The following is a 19,152-nucleotide window of genomic DNA, read 5'->3' as shown; positions in this document are numbered from 1 at the left end:
TGCCTTCTACCACAGCCCCAGTTTGGTCAAATTTAATGAATGAAAACTGTGGGAGTCTGTTGGGGGGATTACTGTTCATATGGGTAGTAAATTTAATGCATCACTCATATATAGTCTCCTTTTGGTATGTTGGTGCTTTTGTGAGGAACAATCTGTTGCAAGCAGTTTAGTGGAGAAAATAAATATATGAGAAAAATTGGATAACCTACTGTATGAAGGGAAATTTGGTGACTATGAAAATGTTCAACCAAGTTGACTTTGACAGGATTTTAATTCAGAACTGAGATGGAGAGAACAAATTTGTTCTGATGCTCTAATTATTCTGATGACTTGTTAAATAATATAGAATTTTAGAAAAGTTAAATCATTGAAAAAGGTTTAATATTGGAATCCACTATTTAAATGGCATTAAGGCAATATGCTGGCAGAATCATTAGCATGCTAGGCAAAATGTTTAGTGGCATTTCATCTGTCTGCATGTTCTGATGTTCGAATTTAATTGTGGTTGACTTTGCCTTTCAAACTTTTGGGGTCAGTAAAATAAGTACCAGTTGAACACTGGGGTCAATGTAATCAGCTTGCCCCCTCCCCTGAAATGTCAGACCTTGTGTCAAAATTTGAAACCAGTTTCAGAACTCCCTGTGATTCATTGGTAAGTAAAGAATACAAGAAAAGAAAGTCCATTTAAAAATTGTTGTTCCAGGAAAAATATGGAGTATTAAAACTAATTGGTGTTTCACTAGAATATATAGGATGTTAGAACTTTTGGTGATTCTCATATATTTTGGACCATAGATATGGTGATTAGTTAAACTCATCAGTCTCATTAGACAGTAGTATTATACTCCATAATCATTACCTTAACACTCTGTCATACCTCAGCCTCTCAACACCTGGCATACAACCACCTCCTGCCTTTCAATATCTACTCCATCCCTTCTTAGTTGAAGGGATTTTTCCCTTTTTCCTGTCCTTTCTTGTCTTGCAAGCTACTTGGCAAACTCATTAGTGCCAGTGGCATGGAAATAAAATCATGCAGCACACGCTGTAAAGTGGTTGGCATTAAGAAGGGCATCCATCTATAGAATCCATGCCAAAGCTGACATTGGTGCTCAACACAGCCGTGCAGCTTGCCAGATCCTGTCAAACCGTCCAACTCATGTCAGTATTGAAAAACGGACATTAAACGATGATGATGATGATAATCCAGTATTTGTAGAAAAGAAATAAATTCTTCAAAAGAATGAAGAACCATGACCAATAGACAAAGAAGAACTTCATCATTCCAGCCTCAAACTTTGAGTCAAGGAATTGAAACCAAACTAAAATATTTTCACTAAGAAGAAAGAATATTGACAGCAACCATGGATGTTGGAAACTTGAAGGTAAATCCCAATTTTTTAAAATCAATATGTAATGTTAACTCAGTGCAAAATAGGTCTTGTCACTTCTATGTAAAGTACATCCAGTCCTTAACAGAGATGGTTTTCTCAATAAAGACCTGTTCAGACCTTGTGAAATTCTGACTATGTAGTACAACATATAGTCCAACTGTGTTTTCACTGCTCACTGGCATATAAATGATCCCCATAGTCACTGAGATTCTTTTCTTCATTGCACACACACGCACACATGGTTCTGACTGTGAGGTAAAACAGTTTGCTTCCCAGCCATTTAGTTTCAGGTTTGGTCCCACTACATAACACTTTGGGCAAGTGCCTTATGTTATAGCTGACCGAAGCTTTGTTAGTGGATTTGATAGTCAGAAACTGGAAGAGGCCTGTTATATGTGTGTGTGTGTGTGTGTGTGTGTGTTTGAATATATATATATCTTTTCTTTGTTTCAGTCATTGGGTTATGGCCATGTTAGGGCACTGCTTTGAAGGGTTTAGTCAAAAAAATTGACCCTAGTATATATTTTAAAGTCTGGTAGTTATTCTGTTGGTCTCTTTTTGTCAAACCACTATGTTATGAGGATGTAAACAAACCAGCACTGGTTATCACTGGTGATGAGGGACAAATGCGTGCGCGCGCACACACGCACACACAATCTTCCATACAGTTTCTGTCCACCAAATTCACTCATAAGGCATTGTCTGCCTGTTGGGTATAGTGTAAGACACTTGCCCAAGGTGTCATGCAGTGGGACTGAACCCAAAACCACATGATTGCAAAGTGAGTCTCTCAACCACACAACTTTACATACATACAGACATACATGCATACATACATACATACATACATACATACATACATACATACATACATACATACATACATACATGCATGCATACATGGTGGTTGTCTACTCCTTATGCAAAGTTTGACCACCTCCTGTACCTACACCTTAGAACCATCATGATATTTGATGTGGCTTTTTAAAGCAGACAATGTTTTGAAAAGACACCCACATTGATTGCATATCCAATTTGGACCACCAAGAGCTGCAGTTAAGTTCTGATCTTTGTGGATCTTAAAATATCTTTTGAGGCATCCGTTAGATTTACCACCTCCTGTACCTACACCTTAGAACCATCATGGCATATGATGTGGCATACATTGCAGGCCTGGTATACTGTTATGTCTCAAGCTACTGCTATCTAGCATCTTCGGATGATCACTACTCAACTGCTACACGACGGCTACTCAACCACTACTCAACAGCTACTCAACAGCTCTACCAACTCCTCTACCATGGCTAGACTACCTCTATTTATATGTCTTGGGCATCCTACTTCTTCACTTGGGGGCGTCGACACAACACATACATTGCATTGAAAGGTGTGGGTTCACAAATGAGATTTGAGCCCAGCAAAAGAAAGGCATAGTCTTTCACAAACTGTGCACACAAAAAGGTCATTGTGATTCACCTCGTTGATTGTAACATACATACATACGTATGTTTGTGAGTATGTATATGTTTGTGTCTCTCTTATCCTGACATCACAAGATAGCTGTGAATGAGTGTCACTGTCATAGAAGCAGAGTCATTCATTTCCAATATTCAGCAAAAACATAACTAGCTATGGGGAAATATCACCTTGCTAGGAAATAGGTGAAAGTTGGTGACAAGAAGGGCTTCTGGTTGTGGAAATCTGCTTTAATAAACTCTGCCTGACCCATGTATCATGACACACAAATTCATGAGGCATTCTGTATTACTGTAGGTGCTGAGTGTAGCTGTGTGGTAAGAAGTTTGCTTCCTGATCACATGGTTCTGGGTTCAGTTCCACTGCATGGCACCTTGGGCAAGTGTCTTCTGCTACAGTCTTGGGCCAACCAAAACCTTGTGAGTGGATTTGGTACATGAAAACTGAAAGAAACCTGTTGTATATATGTGTGTGTGTGTGTGTGTGTTTTTGTTCCCCACCATTGCTTGACTACTGTTGTTGGTGTGTTCATGTCCCCATAACTTAGTGGCCTGGCAAAAGTGTTTGACAGAATAAGTACTAGGCTTAAAGAAAATAAATGCAAGTACAGAGGTTGATTCATGTGGCTAAGAATTCTTCAAGGAAATGCTCCAGCATGACCGCAATCTAATGACTGAAACAAGTAAAAAAGAAAGGAAAAAACCATAAAATATTAAAATGATGATGATTTAGATGTAGCTATACAAACGCTCGCACACACACACACACACACACACACACACACATTCAAGTGTAGATACATAAACATAATTGACAAATATGAATCTGATGTAAAAATTTGAATTAAAAAAAAAATGGTTATTGAAACTCAACACTTCCTTGCAATGGATATAGAAGAATTTCAACAGGTCTTTGCAATGGAATATCAAGTCCTCACAAACTCTCTCTAATTATTTTAATACTGTATGTAAAAAAAAAATTAAAAAAAGCCTCGTGAAACCACACCAATGACATTTCAATGGATCTTTGATATATGGCAAAATCTGAAATACCCTGAAAGAAAACGTAACCCTTTAGCATTCAGATTACTGTCAAATGTAATGCTTATTTATTAACATGTTTTGAATTAATCATGCATTGTCTCATAGTTTCAAGATTTCGATGATGTGATTATTTATTTTAAAATAACATTGAAGGGGCCAGATCTAACTTGTTTGAAAATAAAACCAGTAGAATATTTGCACTGGGTATGGCTGGTTTAATCATTCCTTAGCATTCAGATTGCTCTGTCAAATGTAATGTTTTATTTATTAACATAGTTTTGAATTAATCTTGCATTATCTCATAGCTTTGATATCTTGATGATGTATTTTTTTTAGTTGTAGATTGACTTTCTAGGATAGGTGTGAAAGGCCAGATCTGGCTTGTTTGCACATAAAACAGATGGGATATTTGGGCTGGATTGGCTGGTTTAATCCCTTAGCGTTCAGATTGCTGTGTCAAATGTAACGCCTATTTATCAAAATTCATCATTATCATCATCGTCATCATTTAATGTCTGTTTTCCATGGGTTGGACAGTTTGACTTAGAGCTGGCCAGCTAAGAGCTTTCCAGCTAGAAGCTGTCCAGCTAAGAGCTGTCCAGCTAGGAGCTGTCCAGCTAGGAGCTGTCCAGCTAGGAGCTGCCCAGCTAGGAGCTGTCCAGCTAGGAGCTGCCCAGCTAGGAGCTGCCCAGCTAGGAGCTGTCCAGCTAGGAGCTGTCCAAACTCCAATTGTCTGTTGTGACATGGTTTCTACAGCTGGATACCCTTCCTAACACCAACCACTGAATAGAGTGTACTAGGTGCTTTTATGTTCCACTGGCATGGTGTGTTTATGTAGTACTGGCACGGGTACATCTACAGAGCATCAGTATGGGTGCTTTTTATGAGGTACCCACACTTGAAAGGACAAGCCTGTATGCATGGAAGACAGCAGTTTATTGTTTTGAATTAATCATGCATTATCTCATAGCTTCGATATTCCAATGCTGAAATGGTGTATTTTTTGAATGATATTGTGGGATAGGTATGAGACACTTGATCTGGCTACTCTAAACATAAAACATAGAATATCTTGGACAGGATGTGGCCATTTTAAATGCTAAAGGGTTAATAACCATGGTGTGTGAACATGAAGTAGGTTTGAGGCTAAATGTTATAGAATTGTCCCTCTGATTTAAACACATGGCTAATGTCATGTTGTCAAATATCAGAGAAAGAGAATCTGATTACATTCCATAGATCACATTAAAGTGTATTATGTATTCCATAGTAGATACATCTCATTTTTTTTTTTCACAGTTGTGTTCTAAATATCTATACTTTCTTTTTCTGTGTACTTCAATCATCATTGTCATTATCATCATCATCATCATCATCATTAGCATCACCACCACTACCACCACCCTCTTCACCATCACCATCACCATGATAATCATTGTCACCACTACCATCATAACTATTGTCACTATCACCACCATTGCTGCCACAACCACTGCTGTATATAAGAAGCCCAGTATACCCACCATGACTATCTTCTGGTACACCAGGCACATGCATCACAACCATATGTGCGTGACATGGTGACCTCATATCAAGATTAACAGAGTATGACCTTGCAGGTGGGGCCTTGTTAGAATTTTCTTCAGGTCGAGTAGTCCATCCTGCTCAAAAAGTCCCTAAATAAGGGTTGTTTAAGGATGTTGAACGAAACACCCACATTTCCAGAGGGGAATTTCCAAACCTCAAAGAATTTCTCTCAACACATGGCTATGATACATTCAGCCACTACTTCTGCTCATGATCAGAGATGCACATAATGTCAGCCACCAAGGGACATGCTCAACTGGTTAAGGTCAAACAAATGACAAACAAATCTGTGGTATTAAGCAGAATATTTGCTGTAGCCCATCTTTTTATACCAAGACAAAACAATGTACATGATAACACTTCCAATCAATTAAGATCAGAAGCCATGAGAGCCACTGCCTGGTACTGCATCCGGGCATAATTATTATTATTATTATTATTATTATTATTATTATTATTATTATCATCATTGTTATTATTATGGCGGTGAACTGTCAGAATCATTAATATGCTGGGCGAAATGCTTAGCAGCATTCTATCTGTCTACATTCTGAGTTCAAATTCCACCGAGGTCGACTTTGCCTTTCATCCTCTTGGGGTTGATGGAAAAAGTATCAGTCAAGAACTGGAGTCAATATAATCAACTATCCTCCTCTCTCAATTGTAGGCCTTGTGCCTATAATAGAAAGAATTCTTCTTCTTCTTCTTCTTCTTCTTCTTCTTCTTCTTCTTCTTCTTCTTCTTCTTCTTTTTCTTCTTCTTCTTCTTCTTCTTTTTCTTCTTCTTCTTCTTCTTCTTATTCTTTTTCTTCTTCTTCTTCTTCTTCTTCTTCTTCTTCTTCTTCTTCTTCTCCTTCTTCTTCTTCTCTTTCTTCTTCTCCTCCTTCTTCTTCTTCTTCTTCTTCTTCTTCTTCTTCTTCTTCTCCTTCTTCTTCTTCTTCTTCTTCTTCTTCTTCTTCTTCTCCTTCTTCTTCTCAACAACAACAACAACAACAACAACAACAACAACAACAACAACACCTATTACATGTGATACTAGTTAGCAGAGATGTAGTCTTGAGGTTTGGTTGTAAGTCTTTTCAAATCTCAAGAATCTTTCTTAGGATCCGAACAGAATACAGGATACCATTTTTTCTGCAGGTTGACAATGCACGTCTCAGTTTCCGTATCCTTCAGCCTTTAAGGTATTGTACCAAATGCATCAAATACCATAGGAATAATTGTTGCCATTGTCTTCCATAATCTTTTCATCTCCCTGTCAAGGTCCAGTTATTTCTCAATTTCTTTAACTCTGTTATCATAATATATTGCAAAGTTAATGATACTACACTGTTTGTTTCTTTTGTCCTTTATAGTCATGTCTGGTCTCCTTGCTTTAAAATTAAGGTCAATCTTCATAGGGGAGACCCATAAAATCCTGTAAATCTTATGCTCTATAACAACCTCTGGTCCTGGTTTATACCACTTTTCTGTTACTTTCAATCCATTGTTATTACTGCTGTTGTTGTCACCATTTTTGCCACCATCACTGCTTTCATTGTTGTTTTTCAATAGTTATATTTTTATTACATGTTCTATGCACCTGCTGTATGAGTTAACATTTTGCTGTAATTTTCTATTGTACTTAAACAACTATACATACTTTATGTGCAATCATCATCATCATCATCATCGTCATTTAACGTCCGCTTTCCATGCTAGCATGGGTTGGACGATTTGACTGAGGACTGGCGAACCAGATGGCTGCACCAGGCAGAGTTTCTACAGCTGGATGCCCTTCCTAACGCCAACCACTCCGAGAGTGTAGTGGATGCTTTTATGTGCCACCAGCACGAAGGCCAGTCAGGCGGTACTGGCAATGGCCACGCTCAAAATGGTGTATTTTACGTGCCACCTGCACAGGAGCCAGTTCGGTCTCACTCGAATGTCTTTACACATGCCATCCGGCATAAGTGCCAGGAAGGCGATGCTGGGCACAGGTGCCATTACGATTTAGCTTTCGCTTGCCCCAACAGGTCTTCGCAAGCCGAGTTTCGAGTCCAATGAAGGAGACGACGTTGGCATGGATGCCAGTCGTTGAATTTAATTCGATCTCGATTTCGATTTCATTTGCCTCAACAGGTCTTCGCAAATGGAGTTTAGTGTCCTAGTAATAATATTTACTACATCATCATAATCCTTTAATGTCCGTTTTCCATGCTGGCTTGGGTTGGACAGTTTGACCAGAGCTGGCAAGCCAAAGAGCTGCACCAGGTTCCAGCCTGATTTGACTTGGTTTCTATGGTTGGATGCCCTTCCTAATATCAACCACTTTACAGTGTGTGCTGAGTGCTTTTAATGTGCCACTGGCATGAGTGTTTTAACGTAAAACCAGTACAAGCCCTAATTACATGACACTGGCATTGAATGCTTTTTATGTGGCCCTGACAAAGGACTCTTGCAGGTCAATCCACTTCGCCAGGAGATGTGACCTTAACACTTGTGCTGTGGAGGATGGGTCTTCCAAGGATGGGTCTTCCAAGGATTGGTCTTCCAAGGATGGGTCTTCCAAGGATTGGTCTTCCAAGGATGGGTCTTCCAAGGATGGGTCTTCCAAGGATGGGTCTTCCAAGAAAGGGTCTTGCTACATGTTGTGTATATTTCTAAGTCTTGGGGTTTGAGTGTATATTTGTCTGCATCGTTTAAAATTCATTCTCAAGAATGTTATTATTGGTATTGTTTCTGTTTTCAATAACCATGTTATGGTTGTCTTCATTTCAAGATCTTTATATCTGGTCAATTTTATCACTTATTCTTGTAATGCATTTCCATTTATTGTCTCCAATGAGGAGACCCTTCCTTTCCTAGTGGTTTTTGACTGCAGTATTTTGACTTAGATTTATTTCCTTTTAAAACTTTGCTACTATATTATAAATATTCTGCATGAGTTACATTAATTTAGGTTTTACTCTGAAAGAAGCCTGTTGTATGTATAAGTATGTATACACACACACACACACACACACACACATATATATATATATATATATATATATATATATATATATATATACATAATATATATATATATATATATATATATATATATATATATATATATATATATCATCATCATCATCGTCGTTTAACGTCCGCTTTCCATGCTAGCATGGGTTGGACGATTTGACTGAGGACTGGTGGCCCAGGAGGCGACACCAGGCTCCAATCTGATTTGGCAGAGTTTATATATATATGGGAGAATGTACGAAAAAACAACAACAGACGAGGACAGGTGGTGTAAATAACAAAAGGATGTATTAGTATGACGCTCGGGAATACGGAAAGTCTTTGACGTTTCAAGCTACGCTCTTCAACAGAAAGAATATGGAGACAAGGAGAAAAACATGGAGAAAAAAAATTGAATAGTGTTCAGTCAATGGTCAATCATAGTAATGGCTGACCGGAAGTTAGAAATTTTTTTTCAGGAGAGTTAAGAAAAGGGGGAGATAACAAAAGGGGAGAAAGAACGGTGATCGAAGAACGAGGGGCTGTGTGTGTGGGAGATAGAATGCTGGTGATCTTGACGTATGTAGTGTGAAAATGGGGAGGGGAGAAAGGAGTTGGTCAGTTGTAATGTGTGCGTGGTGTGATGCAAGGGTGTTGGTGTGATGTGATGTGAGGGTGTTGAGAGGTGGGGAAGGCATGGGTGGAGTGTGGGTTAGGCTGAGGGTGGGGTAGAGGTAGGGGTATGTGGGTAGGGGTGGGGTATGTGGGTAGGGGGTGGTGGTGGGTGTAAGGAATTGGATGGGGTGGAGTGGGAAGGTAGAGTAGGAGTGTGTTGGGTGTGGTGGTAAGATCTTATGAGGGGGTGTTGACGATGAAATATATATATATATACATACACACACACACACACACACACACACACGTATATATATATATATATATATATATATATATATATATATAAGATCCAAGGACTGAGGTGTAGGAAGAAAGTTAGCTTCAAGTTATCTGTAGTAAATATAAAAAACAACTTTGAGGGACAATAGTGGTTTATTGAGATGGAAGGTTGTGAATTTTTCTCTTATCGAAGTACGATAAATTGAAAAGTTCTTTTTATACTTCACGGCAGTCAACCAGGCTTGCTGGCTATGTGAATAAAAACACAAGAGTTAAGGAATGGAGTAGATAAGATCTGGGCTACGTATGTTTCATAGCAAGCAGAACCTCAGAAGTGGTAAACATCTAAGTGAGGTGTATACCACAGGCTACTCTGCCGGACAAGGATATCTTGATTATATGAAAGTTTACATTATCGCAAGGAAGTACATATTAACATGTTAACACCTTGCTTGGATATTTACTACTTCTGAGGTTCTGCTTGCTATGAAACATATGTAGCTCAGATCTAATCTACTCCATTCCTTAACTATTGCATAGATCATCATCATCATCATTGTTTAATGTCCGAATTTCATGCTGGCTTGGGTTGTTTTACTGGGGGACTGGCAAGCCAGTAGGCTGCGCCAGGCTCCAGTCTGATCTGGCAAGATTTCTACAGTTGGATGCCCTTCGTAATACGAACCACTCCGAGAATGTAGTGGGTGCTTTTTACATGCCACTGGCATGGAAGCCAGTCAGGCGGCACTGGCATCGACCACATTCAGATGGTGCTTTTTACGTGCCACCAGCACAGGGAGCCAGTCAGGTGACATTGGCATCAACCCATGCTTGAATGGTGCTTATTACGTGCCACCGGCATGGGTGCTAGTCAGACGGCACTGGCATCGGATCCAACTACAATTTCCATTTTGATTTCGATCTTGATTTGCTTTTGATTTTTGATTTTTGATTTTTGATTTTACTTGACTCAGTAGGTCTTCTCAAGCACAGCGTATCGCCCGGTGATTCAAGGGTACTTTTAAATGGGCTGGTTATGCGACACTGATATAGGCTACAGCTATGATCTTATATTACTTGCCAGGTCTTCTCAGCCACAGCATATCTCCAAAGGTCTTGGTTTCTAGTCATTGCCTCTGTATATATTTATGCGTGTGCCTTTCTGTCTGTGTTTGTCTCTCCCATCACTACTTAACAACTGGTGTTGGTGTGTTTATGTTCCCATAACTTAGTGATTCTGCAAAAGAGACTGATAGAATAAGTACCAGGCTTTAAGAAGACAAGTTCTGGGGTTGATTTGTTCAACTATAAAACCCTTCAAGGTGGTGCCCTAGCATAGCTGCATTCAAATAGCTGAAACAAAAAAAAAATATCTTATATGCGATGAAATACAGTGGGCAGCAGAAAATAGTTCCAACTTGGTATTGAAGCAGAACTACACATTTGATTTGTGGAAAATTTCTCACCTCTTTGATGTTTCTTGATAGAAGATATATCTGATTTTTTGGTTGTTTTTTTTTTTTTTAGTTGTTAGTAAAATAAATGATATGTTATGTAATATATTATTTGATTTATTGTTTTCTTATCAATTTACTGTTGCTGATATTTCTGCTTATTGTTTTTTTTTTTGTTTTTTTGTGCAGGAACACCCACGCACCTTGATTCCAGAATTGTGCCGCCAATTCTATCATTTGGGTTGGTGCACAGGAACTGGTGGAGGAATCAGCATAAAACACAAGTAAGTATTACCCTGAACGAGTCTCCTCCTCCTCCTCCTCCTCCTCCTCCTCCTCCCCCTCCTCCTCCCCCTCCTCCTCCTCCTCCTCCTCCTCCTCCTCATCATCATCATCATCATTTTAATGTTAATTTCCCATGCTTGCATAGGTTGGACGGAATATTTTCAAGGTAAATTTTCTATGATCACATACCCTTCCTGTTGCCAACCACATACCCTTAACCTGTTACATCATGGCCAGACATGTTTTCACAAAATATTGGAAATAGATGACAATGCTTTTAAGACAGTGGCAATCATTTTACAACTATCATGCGATGGCAAGACAAGGGAACACATTCACACATATATGTACACACATACACACGCGCATACATATGGAAGCAGTATGGTAAATGATGATGATGACAATTGATATATTTCCATTTTTACGTTTTTTTTCAGTGATCAAATATATATTGCTCCATCAGGTGTTCAGAAAGAAAGAATCAAGGTTGGTTTATTCTTTTATTCTTTTATTTGCCCAAGGTGCCATTCGGTGGAACTGAACCTGGAACCATGTGGTTGGGAAGCAATCTTCTTACCACACAGCCACGCTTGCATTTCTTTCTTTATTTTTTGCATTGGTTTATATATGATGTCTCTTCAACCCTTTCAGATCTAAATGCCTAGTACAAAGCGACCCTCCCTCAGTATTGCAACCCTACTCAGTGAGGGGCCTTGTCTTGCAAGTTACTTGTTTTAGTGTCATGGCTAGTGCCAAGTTATTTATGGTAGTGCTCACTTGTGCTAGTGATGCGAAAAACAGCAAAAAAGCACTGTTTATGCTCTCTATGGTGGTTCACATTAGGAAGGGCATCCGGCCATAGAAACCATGCCAAAGCTGGTATTGGAGCTAGACATAGTCTTCTGGTTTGTCAGATCCTGTTGAACTGTCCAACTTATACCAGTGTGGAATATATATATATATATATATATATATATATATATATATATATATATATATTGTTGTACTTGGGGATGGTCATATTGCCAGTTTAGCCAATAAAAACACACGCACTGTATATTTGGTGTTAATTTGCTTCAGCTTTATATTACATTAATCTTAATCTTATTTCGGCCAGAGTTCTTTCGTTACACTTCTGTGACCTCATCAGTGGTCCTTTGTTTCCTTCTTTCTTATGTGTGTCTCACCTTGCTAGCTATCAGCCATTTTGTATTTTGTATTCCTATTGTATGTGTCTACGCATGCATGTCCTTCAATGTGTCTGTGTCTTTTGTAAGTGCATGTGTGTATGGGGAGTGTCTGTATCACCTATATTCTCTGTTAATACGTGTTCGTTTGTATTTGTTTTTATTTATTTATTTGTTCATGTGTGTGTGTGTGTGTTTTTTTTTTTTAATTTTTTTAATATATATATATATATATATATATATATATATATATATAAAAATAAATAGATGTGCCCTTTTAAAGCCTAGCCAAGCTCATGGACCCGGTTTCCCGGTCTCAGTGGCGTATGCATTCCCCAGCTAGACAGGACGCCAGTCCATTGCAGCGTTACTCATTTTTGCCAGCTGAGTGGACTGGAGCAACGTGAAATGAAGTGTTTTGCTCAAGAACACAACGCGTCGCCCGGTCCAAGAATCGAAACTACAATCTTATGATCATGATGCTGATACCCTAATCACTAAGCCACGCACCTCCACATATATATATACATACATACATATAATTATTTTATAAGAATGTTATTGGTTGTGACTTCAAAGTTTCGGCCAGCTAAGCCATTGTCAGACAACTGGTTGTAGCTTCGAAGTTACTGTCAATAATATTCTTATCTAAGAATTTCAAATTTGTGCTCTACAAAAGTATAGTGTAATCCATCAGATTAATGTAAAATTGTTTTTATTATAACTCAACATAAGAACAAACAATATATATATATATATATATTTATATATATATATTGTCATTGTCATCATTCAACATCTATGTTCCATGCTTGCAACTCTTCTATGGCTGGCTAACCATCTTCATGTCAACCCCTTTACATGCTCAGACTTAGTTTTCTTTCAACTGTATTCTACAACAAAGTATTGGCCAAGCAAAAGCTGTGGTACAAAAAAACTTGTCTAATGTACCACTTGGTGGGTTTGATCCTGGAACCACATGTTTCTGAAGTAAAATTCTTAACTATACAGCCATACCTGTGCCACTTGCTTCTACATCACATTTGAGTAGTTAACATTTGGAAAGTAACCAATGCTGACACTGTCAATTGCTGCAATATATTGTAAGATAGTTGTCTGAGTTCGGAGGGGTTACCTTTCTTTCAAACGGGATACTGTGGTATGTTTCCAAAGATTAGGATCCCTTTTCTCCAATCTTTTGCACCCCACCTGCACTTTTGCCAATCCCCACTCAACCACACATACTTAGCTTCTCTGTCCCCATTCACTACTACTCACCTCATACCTTGAGGTACCACCTGGACACCTTGTCACTACTAGTTATCTCTTTGGAGATACTGTTGATTCAGTCTCACTTTCTTCCCTGTATGTGAGTAGAGATGTAGCTCCTCTATGACAAGAACCTGCTTCACCATACCTTCTTCTCTCATACCTTAACCCCCCCACCTGTCAAGCATAAAGACACCCCCACCCCACCTCACTCATTGGGTTTTGTTAATTTGTGAGCTACATGGTGACTTGAATAGTGCTGGTGGCATGAAAAAAAAAGAACCCCACCTGGTACCTATTGTAAATTGGTTGGCATTAGGAAAGACATCCAACTGTAAAAACTTTGCCATTGCAGACATTGGAGCAAGATGCAGTCCCAGGACCTGTATGAAGAAGACAATGAAATCTGTTGAGATTCTTGGCAAATAAAATTTTATTCGTTCTGTAAACAAAATGCAAAGGTTGTTACTACAAATGACAAAACGTGAAGGAAGTTTGAATGCTATTGTTATTTGTGTAATTGTTGCAGCAGTCAAAAATGGGACGCCGTAGTAGGTTTCCAAAAATTGCGACATATCATGAATGATGGAAAAGTTTGGGTTATATTCTGAGTGACTGAAGAGGATAGAAGCTGGGATGCAAATTGAGTTGCAAGTATGGAGGCTTTGTCTGCAAGATTACATATATGTATATTTATATATATATATAATTAATCATCTCAAAGGGAAATGGTAATTAATAAAATGTTCACCTCCAAGTGGCCTAGCGTATAAAAGTTTAGTCCAAAGACTATGAATTACTCATAAGGTACAGTATACATTTAAATACATAAGAGGAATCCACTCATGGGATTCCTTACACTAGAAAGAACTGCTAGGTTCTAGAACCACAAAATTAGGGATAAAATCCCGAAAGGAACAAAATGAGAAATGGTAAAAGTTTTTATTTTTCATTTCTTTCCTTTTGGGGTTTTATAATTATAATATATTATAATATAATATAATGAATTCTGCGTGTGTGTGTGTGTGTGTGTGTATCCCACCCATGCTAGCATGGAAGGCAGACGTTAAATGATGATGATATATATCTAAGTATATATATACTTAATCAGTTTATACAAAGGCAATTTTAAAAGCCATTATGCAAGCCACCAGTTTTCTTTTCAACATGTTGATAAAAATAAAGCCACTAATTTGGCTAGCTATGCATGGGATCTGTAGACCAACTGCATACCACATACAATCAAGTGGAGAATTATAGAGAAATCTATGCCATATATAAATTGATCAAAGAGAAGCAAGTTATACATAGCTGAAAGATCACACATTCTTTTTTGGTCCAAGAATTCCACCATACTACTTAATTCTAGATCTGAAATATTTAGCAAATGCGAGCACATAGACAAGTTTCTTTTGTTCAGCTGAAGGATGCCACCTGCTCTGGATTGAGTAGCTTTCTCACAGAATTTGGCCTTCTTTCTGTTATATTACTCTACTCTAACTAGATTAATTATGTTTTCTATAGACAAAGAGAATGAAGATCTTGGTTTTCTTACTTTTCTTTTCTTTCTTCTTGTTCCACTTTTTGCATCACCTTTCTTTGCATGTTTCTAGTCTTGGTTTTGCTCGTGTTTTCTCATAGACCAATGCCTTAGTTTTTAAATACATCTAATGATATGCACTGTGCCTGAAAGATAACTTGGAGATACATGGCATGCTATATAAATCTGCCAGTTTATTGTATCTCTAAAGCATAAAGCTATTAGTAACTCTTTTGTAAATTGTGTATATTAAATGATATTTATCTCTCACTGGATGGAGTACTTTTTTGTTGATCCAACTTATAATGGAACTGTAAACTATATATATGTATGTGTGTGTGTGTGTGTGTGTGTGTGATCATCATCATTGTTTTAGTGGCCATTTTTCAATGATCACATGAGTTTGTAGGACTTCATGGTTGAGAAGTAGAAAGGAGGGTTCCGCAAAATAAGTTGTTAGTAGAGATCCTTTTGGCAAGGGACTGAAAGGATTAGCTGCAGTTTGTAAAGCAAGAGAGCCTGCAGCTTGTCTGATGCATTGAAGCATCCTTTATTTTTGGATAATGGCGCTGCAGAAATTGTATGCCAAGTAGAAGCCATCTAGATTATAAGGGTGAATGAATTTCTTGAAGTGTTGTAATGGGTGCTCTTTGTCTGCACTGCTGCCTTGCACTTGTGAATGAATTATTTGAGGGACTGGAGCTGTGAGTTTTGGATCATCATCGCCATCATCATCATATAACATTAGTTTTCCATGCTGTCATGAGTTGGATGGTTCAACAGGATCTGACTTGTCAGAAGACTGCACAAAGCCCTAAAGTCTCCATGCTGTATATAAGTAGTTTCTATGACTCAATGCCATTTCTAACAGCAACTACGTTACAGAGTGTATGTGTTGCTTTTTGTATAGCAATGACACTTGTGTAGTCATCAAGTAAATTGTTAGATAAAATCCCTTATTATGTAAGGGTGTAGAATTGAGAAAGATAGCTTTTTGCCAGATGCTGTGAGACTAAAGCAGTGATTCCCAGACGTTTTTGGGTTGCCACCCCCTTGGTACCTAGCCACATTCCTAGCGTCCTCCCCCCACCACTGCAGACACAGACCACTTTCTGCAGCGAATTTGAAACAACTGTATTTCACAAAGAAAACTTAACCTAATTAATCCATTATTTTGTCCTTTTTACATCCATCACCCTCTTTCGGCCACCCCATTATCACCCATTTTTCAATGGATCACTACTCCTCCTGGATCTTTCCACTGCCCATAGGGAGGCAGTACTGCCCATTTTGAGAATCACTGGGCTAAAGTATGATAGGAGAACTGGAACAAGTTCCTTGCTGTAGAGGGGACACATGACTACCCCAGCTGGAAAAGAAAAAGGATTTTGGTGAAGATGTGTCAGGATGTACCCTCAAAGTACAGGATGGTGACTTTAGAGAAGTGGTATGGGTGGGTCAGTAAGTTTATGGGATGTGTGTGTGTGTGTGTGTGTGTGTGTGTGTGTGTGTGTGTGTGTGTGTGTGTGTGTGATATGTAATGCAGAGGAAAGTACAAGCTGGAAAGAAAGCAATTGAAATGTTGCATCAGTAATACATCTGAAAAGATGTAAAATAGTCCAAAAACAAACATAGACATAGTTAAGTGTGAGTTAACATAGTTTAATGAACTAAAAAGAATTTTTAATTAATTGAAATTTCAAGTGTATCGTAAATATCTTTGACAAATTTTTCAAAGAAGATGAGGGGAGAGAACTCCAATCTATAAATTGATTGAACATTCAGTGGAGACATGCAGTGGAGCGTGAGTCTGATCATTGGTAAAGATAGTGATAGTTCTGGACATGTTTCAGTCCTATTAGACCTCCTTGTTCAAGTATAGTTTAACGCATATTTCTTAGCTCATTGAATGAATTTTGGGGTATTTATGTTTTTTATGAAAATTACTGATTTGGCAATTTAAAATTTTCAAGAGTGTTTTCTGTGGAAAAATACAGTCAATAAATATTTCATTTTAGAAAGTTTAATTATATGGTGGATGCATGTGGCCTAATGGTTAGGGTATTTGGCTCACAATCATAAGGTCATGAGTTCAATTCCCACCAGTGTGTTGTGTCCTTGAGCAAGACACTTTATTTCACGTTGTTCCAGCCCACTCAGCTGGCAAAAATGAGTAGCACCTGTATTTCAAAGGAGCCAGCTTTGTCACATTCTGTGTCATGCTGAATCTCCCTAAGAACTAGGTTAAGGGTACATGTGTCTGTGTAGTACTCAACCACTTTTATGCTAATTTCACGAGCAGGTTATTCTGTTGATTGGATCAACTGGAACCCTCATCGTTGTAACTGATGGAGTGCCAGTTAATTACTTGGTGCCTTCAGTTTATAAAGTATCTCAGTTACTATTATGAAGTTGAAGTAAACTGCTGGCTAGTTAAATCAGTAACCCTGGTTCAAATTCTGGAACAAGCCATTTTCATTTCCCTTATATGCAATTATTTACTTAAGTTACTCTTCTGGGGAAAGTATGAATGTTCTAAATTCCTATCTTTGATTCCTTGAATGAAAAGAATAAAAGACAAACAAACCTGTATAACTTTGTATTTTGTAGTCTGAAGATCTGTTTATTGTGAATATCAATGGGGACACAACCGAGGAGCCGCCACCTTCCAAAAAGTTGAAGATTTCTCAATGCACTCCCTTGTTTATGAATGCCTTTACAATGAGAGGTAAGACACATTGTCCAATTTTTAAAACTATTTCTGTTAGTTGTGTATGCATTGACATTACCATAGTCATTAACATTACCATTGTTATAAAATCAAGTTCACATTTACCTAAGGCCTCAATCAGCTATGGTCGACCCTGTTTCTGCACATGAATGCTGAGGCCTGGGCATGATCTTTTGAAGAAGACTGGCAGTTGTCCTATGAACAAGGTTGGTTTTAAGCCAACTAAACAGATTTGTTCAGACTGGGCCCCACGCCAAGAGAGGGCTCCACACACATGCTCAAGTGGAGGTCAACATGATGAATTTTTAGTATATCATTGTGGCTAATGGTGGAGCTTCAAGCCCTCAATGCTTTTTGGCTGGGACTGGCATACTACATGATACATAAAATATCACTCTTCAACTATTGTAGTGTAAAGGGTTCTACTGACAATTCTCTGATTGAACCCCGCACTTCCTAGCACCGGCCTTACTTATGAATGCAAATCTCCTTTCTCTATGCCGCTGATGTTTAAGGGAAAGGCCACTGATTCAAGCTGATGCAAGTTTACATCAATATTACTAGTTGCAGTGCTATCAGAATGCAAAGAACTGAAGTTGATATCACAAGGTATCTTGATCTGACTCTCTAACACTCCCATCAATCCATTACCCTGGATTGGTACAATTTTATCAACCTTAAAAGGATAAAAAGACTGACCTCAATAGGATTTGAACTCAGGGTGTTGAGACGATAAGACATTCTATTTAATACTCCAATCATCATCATCATCATCATTTTAACATTCACTTTTCCGTGCTTGCAAGGGCCTAATGGAATTTATTGAGGCAGATTTTACTACAGCCAGATGCTTTTCCAATACCCACCTTTACCTTTTCCAAGAAAAGTAATAATTCACTATAGATAACCATGTTTTCATAGAACATCGGAAATTAACGACACTGCTTGTATGGTAGTGATGCTCATCTACAACTATCACACACACACACACACACACATGCAAAGCGTTGGTTGGCTTGAGGCTATAATAGAAGAGACTTGCTCAGGTGCTGTGTAGCAGGACAGCACCCAAAACTGCATGATTGCAAAGCAAGATTTTTAATGGCACAGCCATGATTTCACCTAAAATTTCTGTACATACATTGGCCAGGAAATGTATATGTATGTATGTATGTATGTGTGTGTGTGTGTGTGTGTGTGTGTGTGTGCATCTGTGTATGTGTGCATGTATGTTATGTCATCAAAAGGTCAATATACATTTTTATTTATAATTTTATTTTCGTCATAAATATAAAATTATAT

General features: G+C 38.2%; 1 protein-coding gene across 2 annotated transcripts in view; it reads left to right on the top strand.

Annotated features, from left to right (window-relative positions):
• Positions 1-19,152, top strand: part of LOC106877421 (methylthioribulose-1-phosphate dehydratase) — a 65,248-nt gene that overhangs the window by 35,617 nt on the left and 10,479 nt on the right. The window contains exons 1-4 of one of the 2 annotated variants that reach the window (XM_014926318.3): positions 1,221-1,385; positions 11,025-11,119; positions 11,561-11,609; positions 17,730-17,847. In XM_014926318.3, the coding sequence (XP_014781804.2) occupies positions 1,365-1,385; positions 11,025-11,119; positions 11,561-11,609; positions 17,730-17,847 (283 nt within the window). In that variant the 5' untranslated portion in view covers positions 1,221-1,364. Of the gene's footprint in view, positions 1-1,220; positions 1,386-11,024; positions 11,120-11,560; positions 11,610-17,729; positions 17,848-19,152 lie in introns of those variants that run through there. The other variant, XM_014926319.3, reaches the window with a different exon arrangement.

Source organism: Octopus bimaculoides, chromosome 5 (assembly GCF_046866305.1).
Source record: "Octopus bimaculoides isolate indiv1 chromosome 5, ASM4686630v1, whole genome shotgun sequence".
Taxonomy (NCBI): Eukaryota; Metazoa; Mollusca; class Cephalopoda; order Octopoda; family Octopodidae; genus Octopus; species Octopus bimaculoides.
The sequence above is the reverse complement of the archived record's forward strand: the minus strand, read 5'-3'. Positions and strand labels throughout refer to the sequence as shown.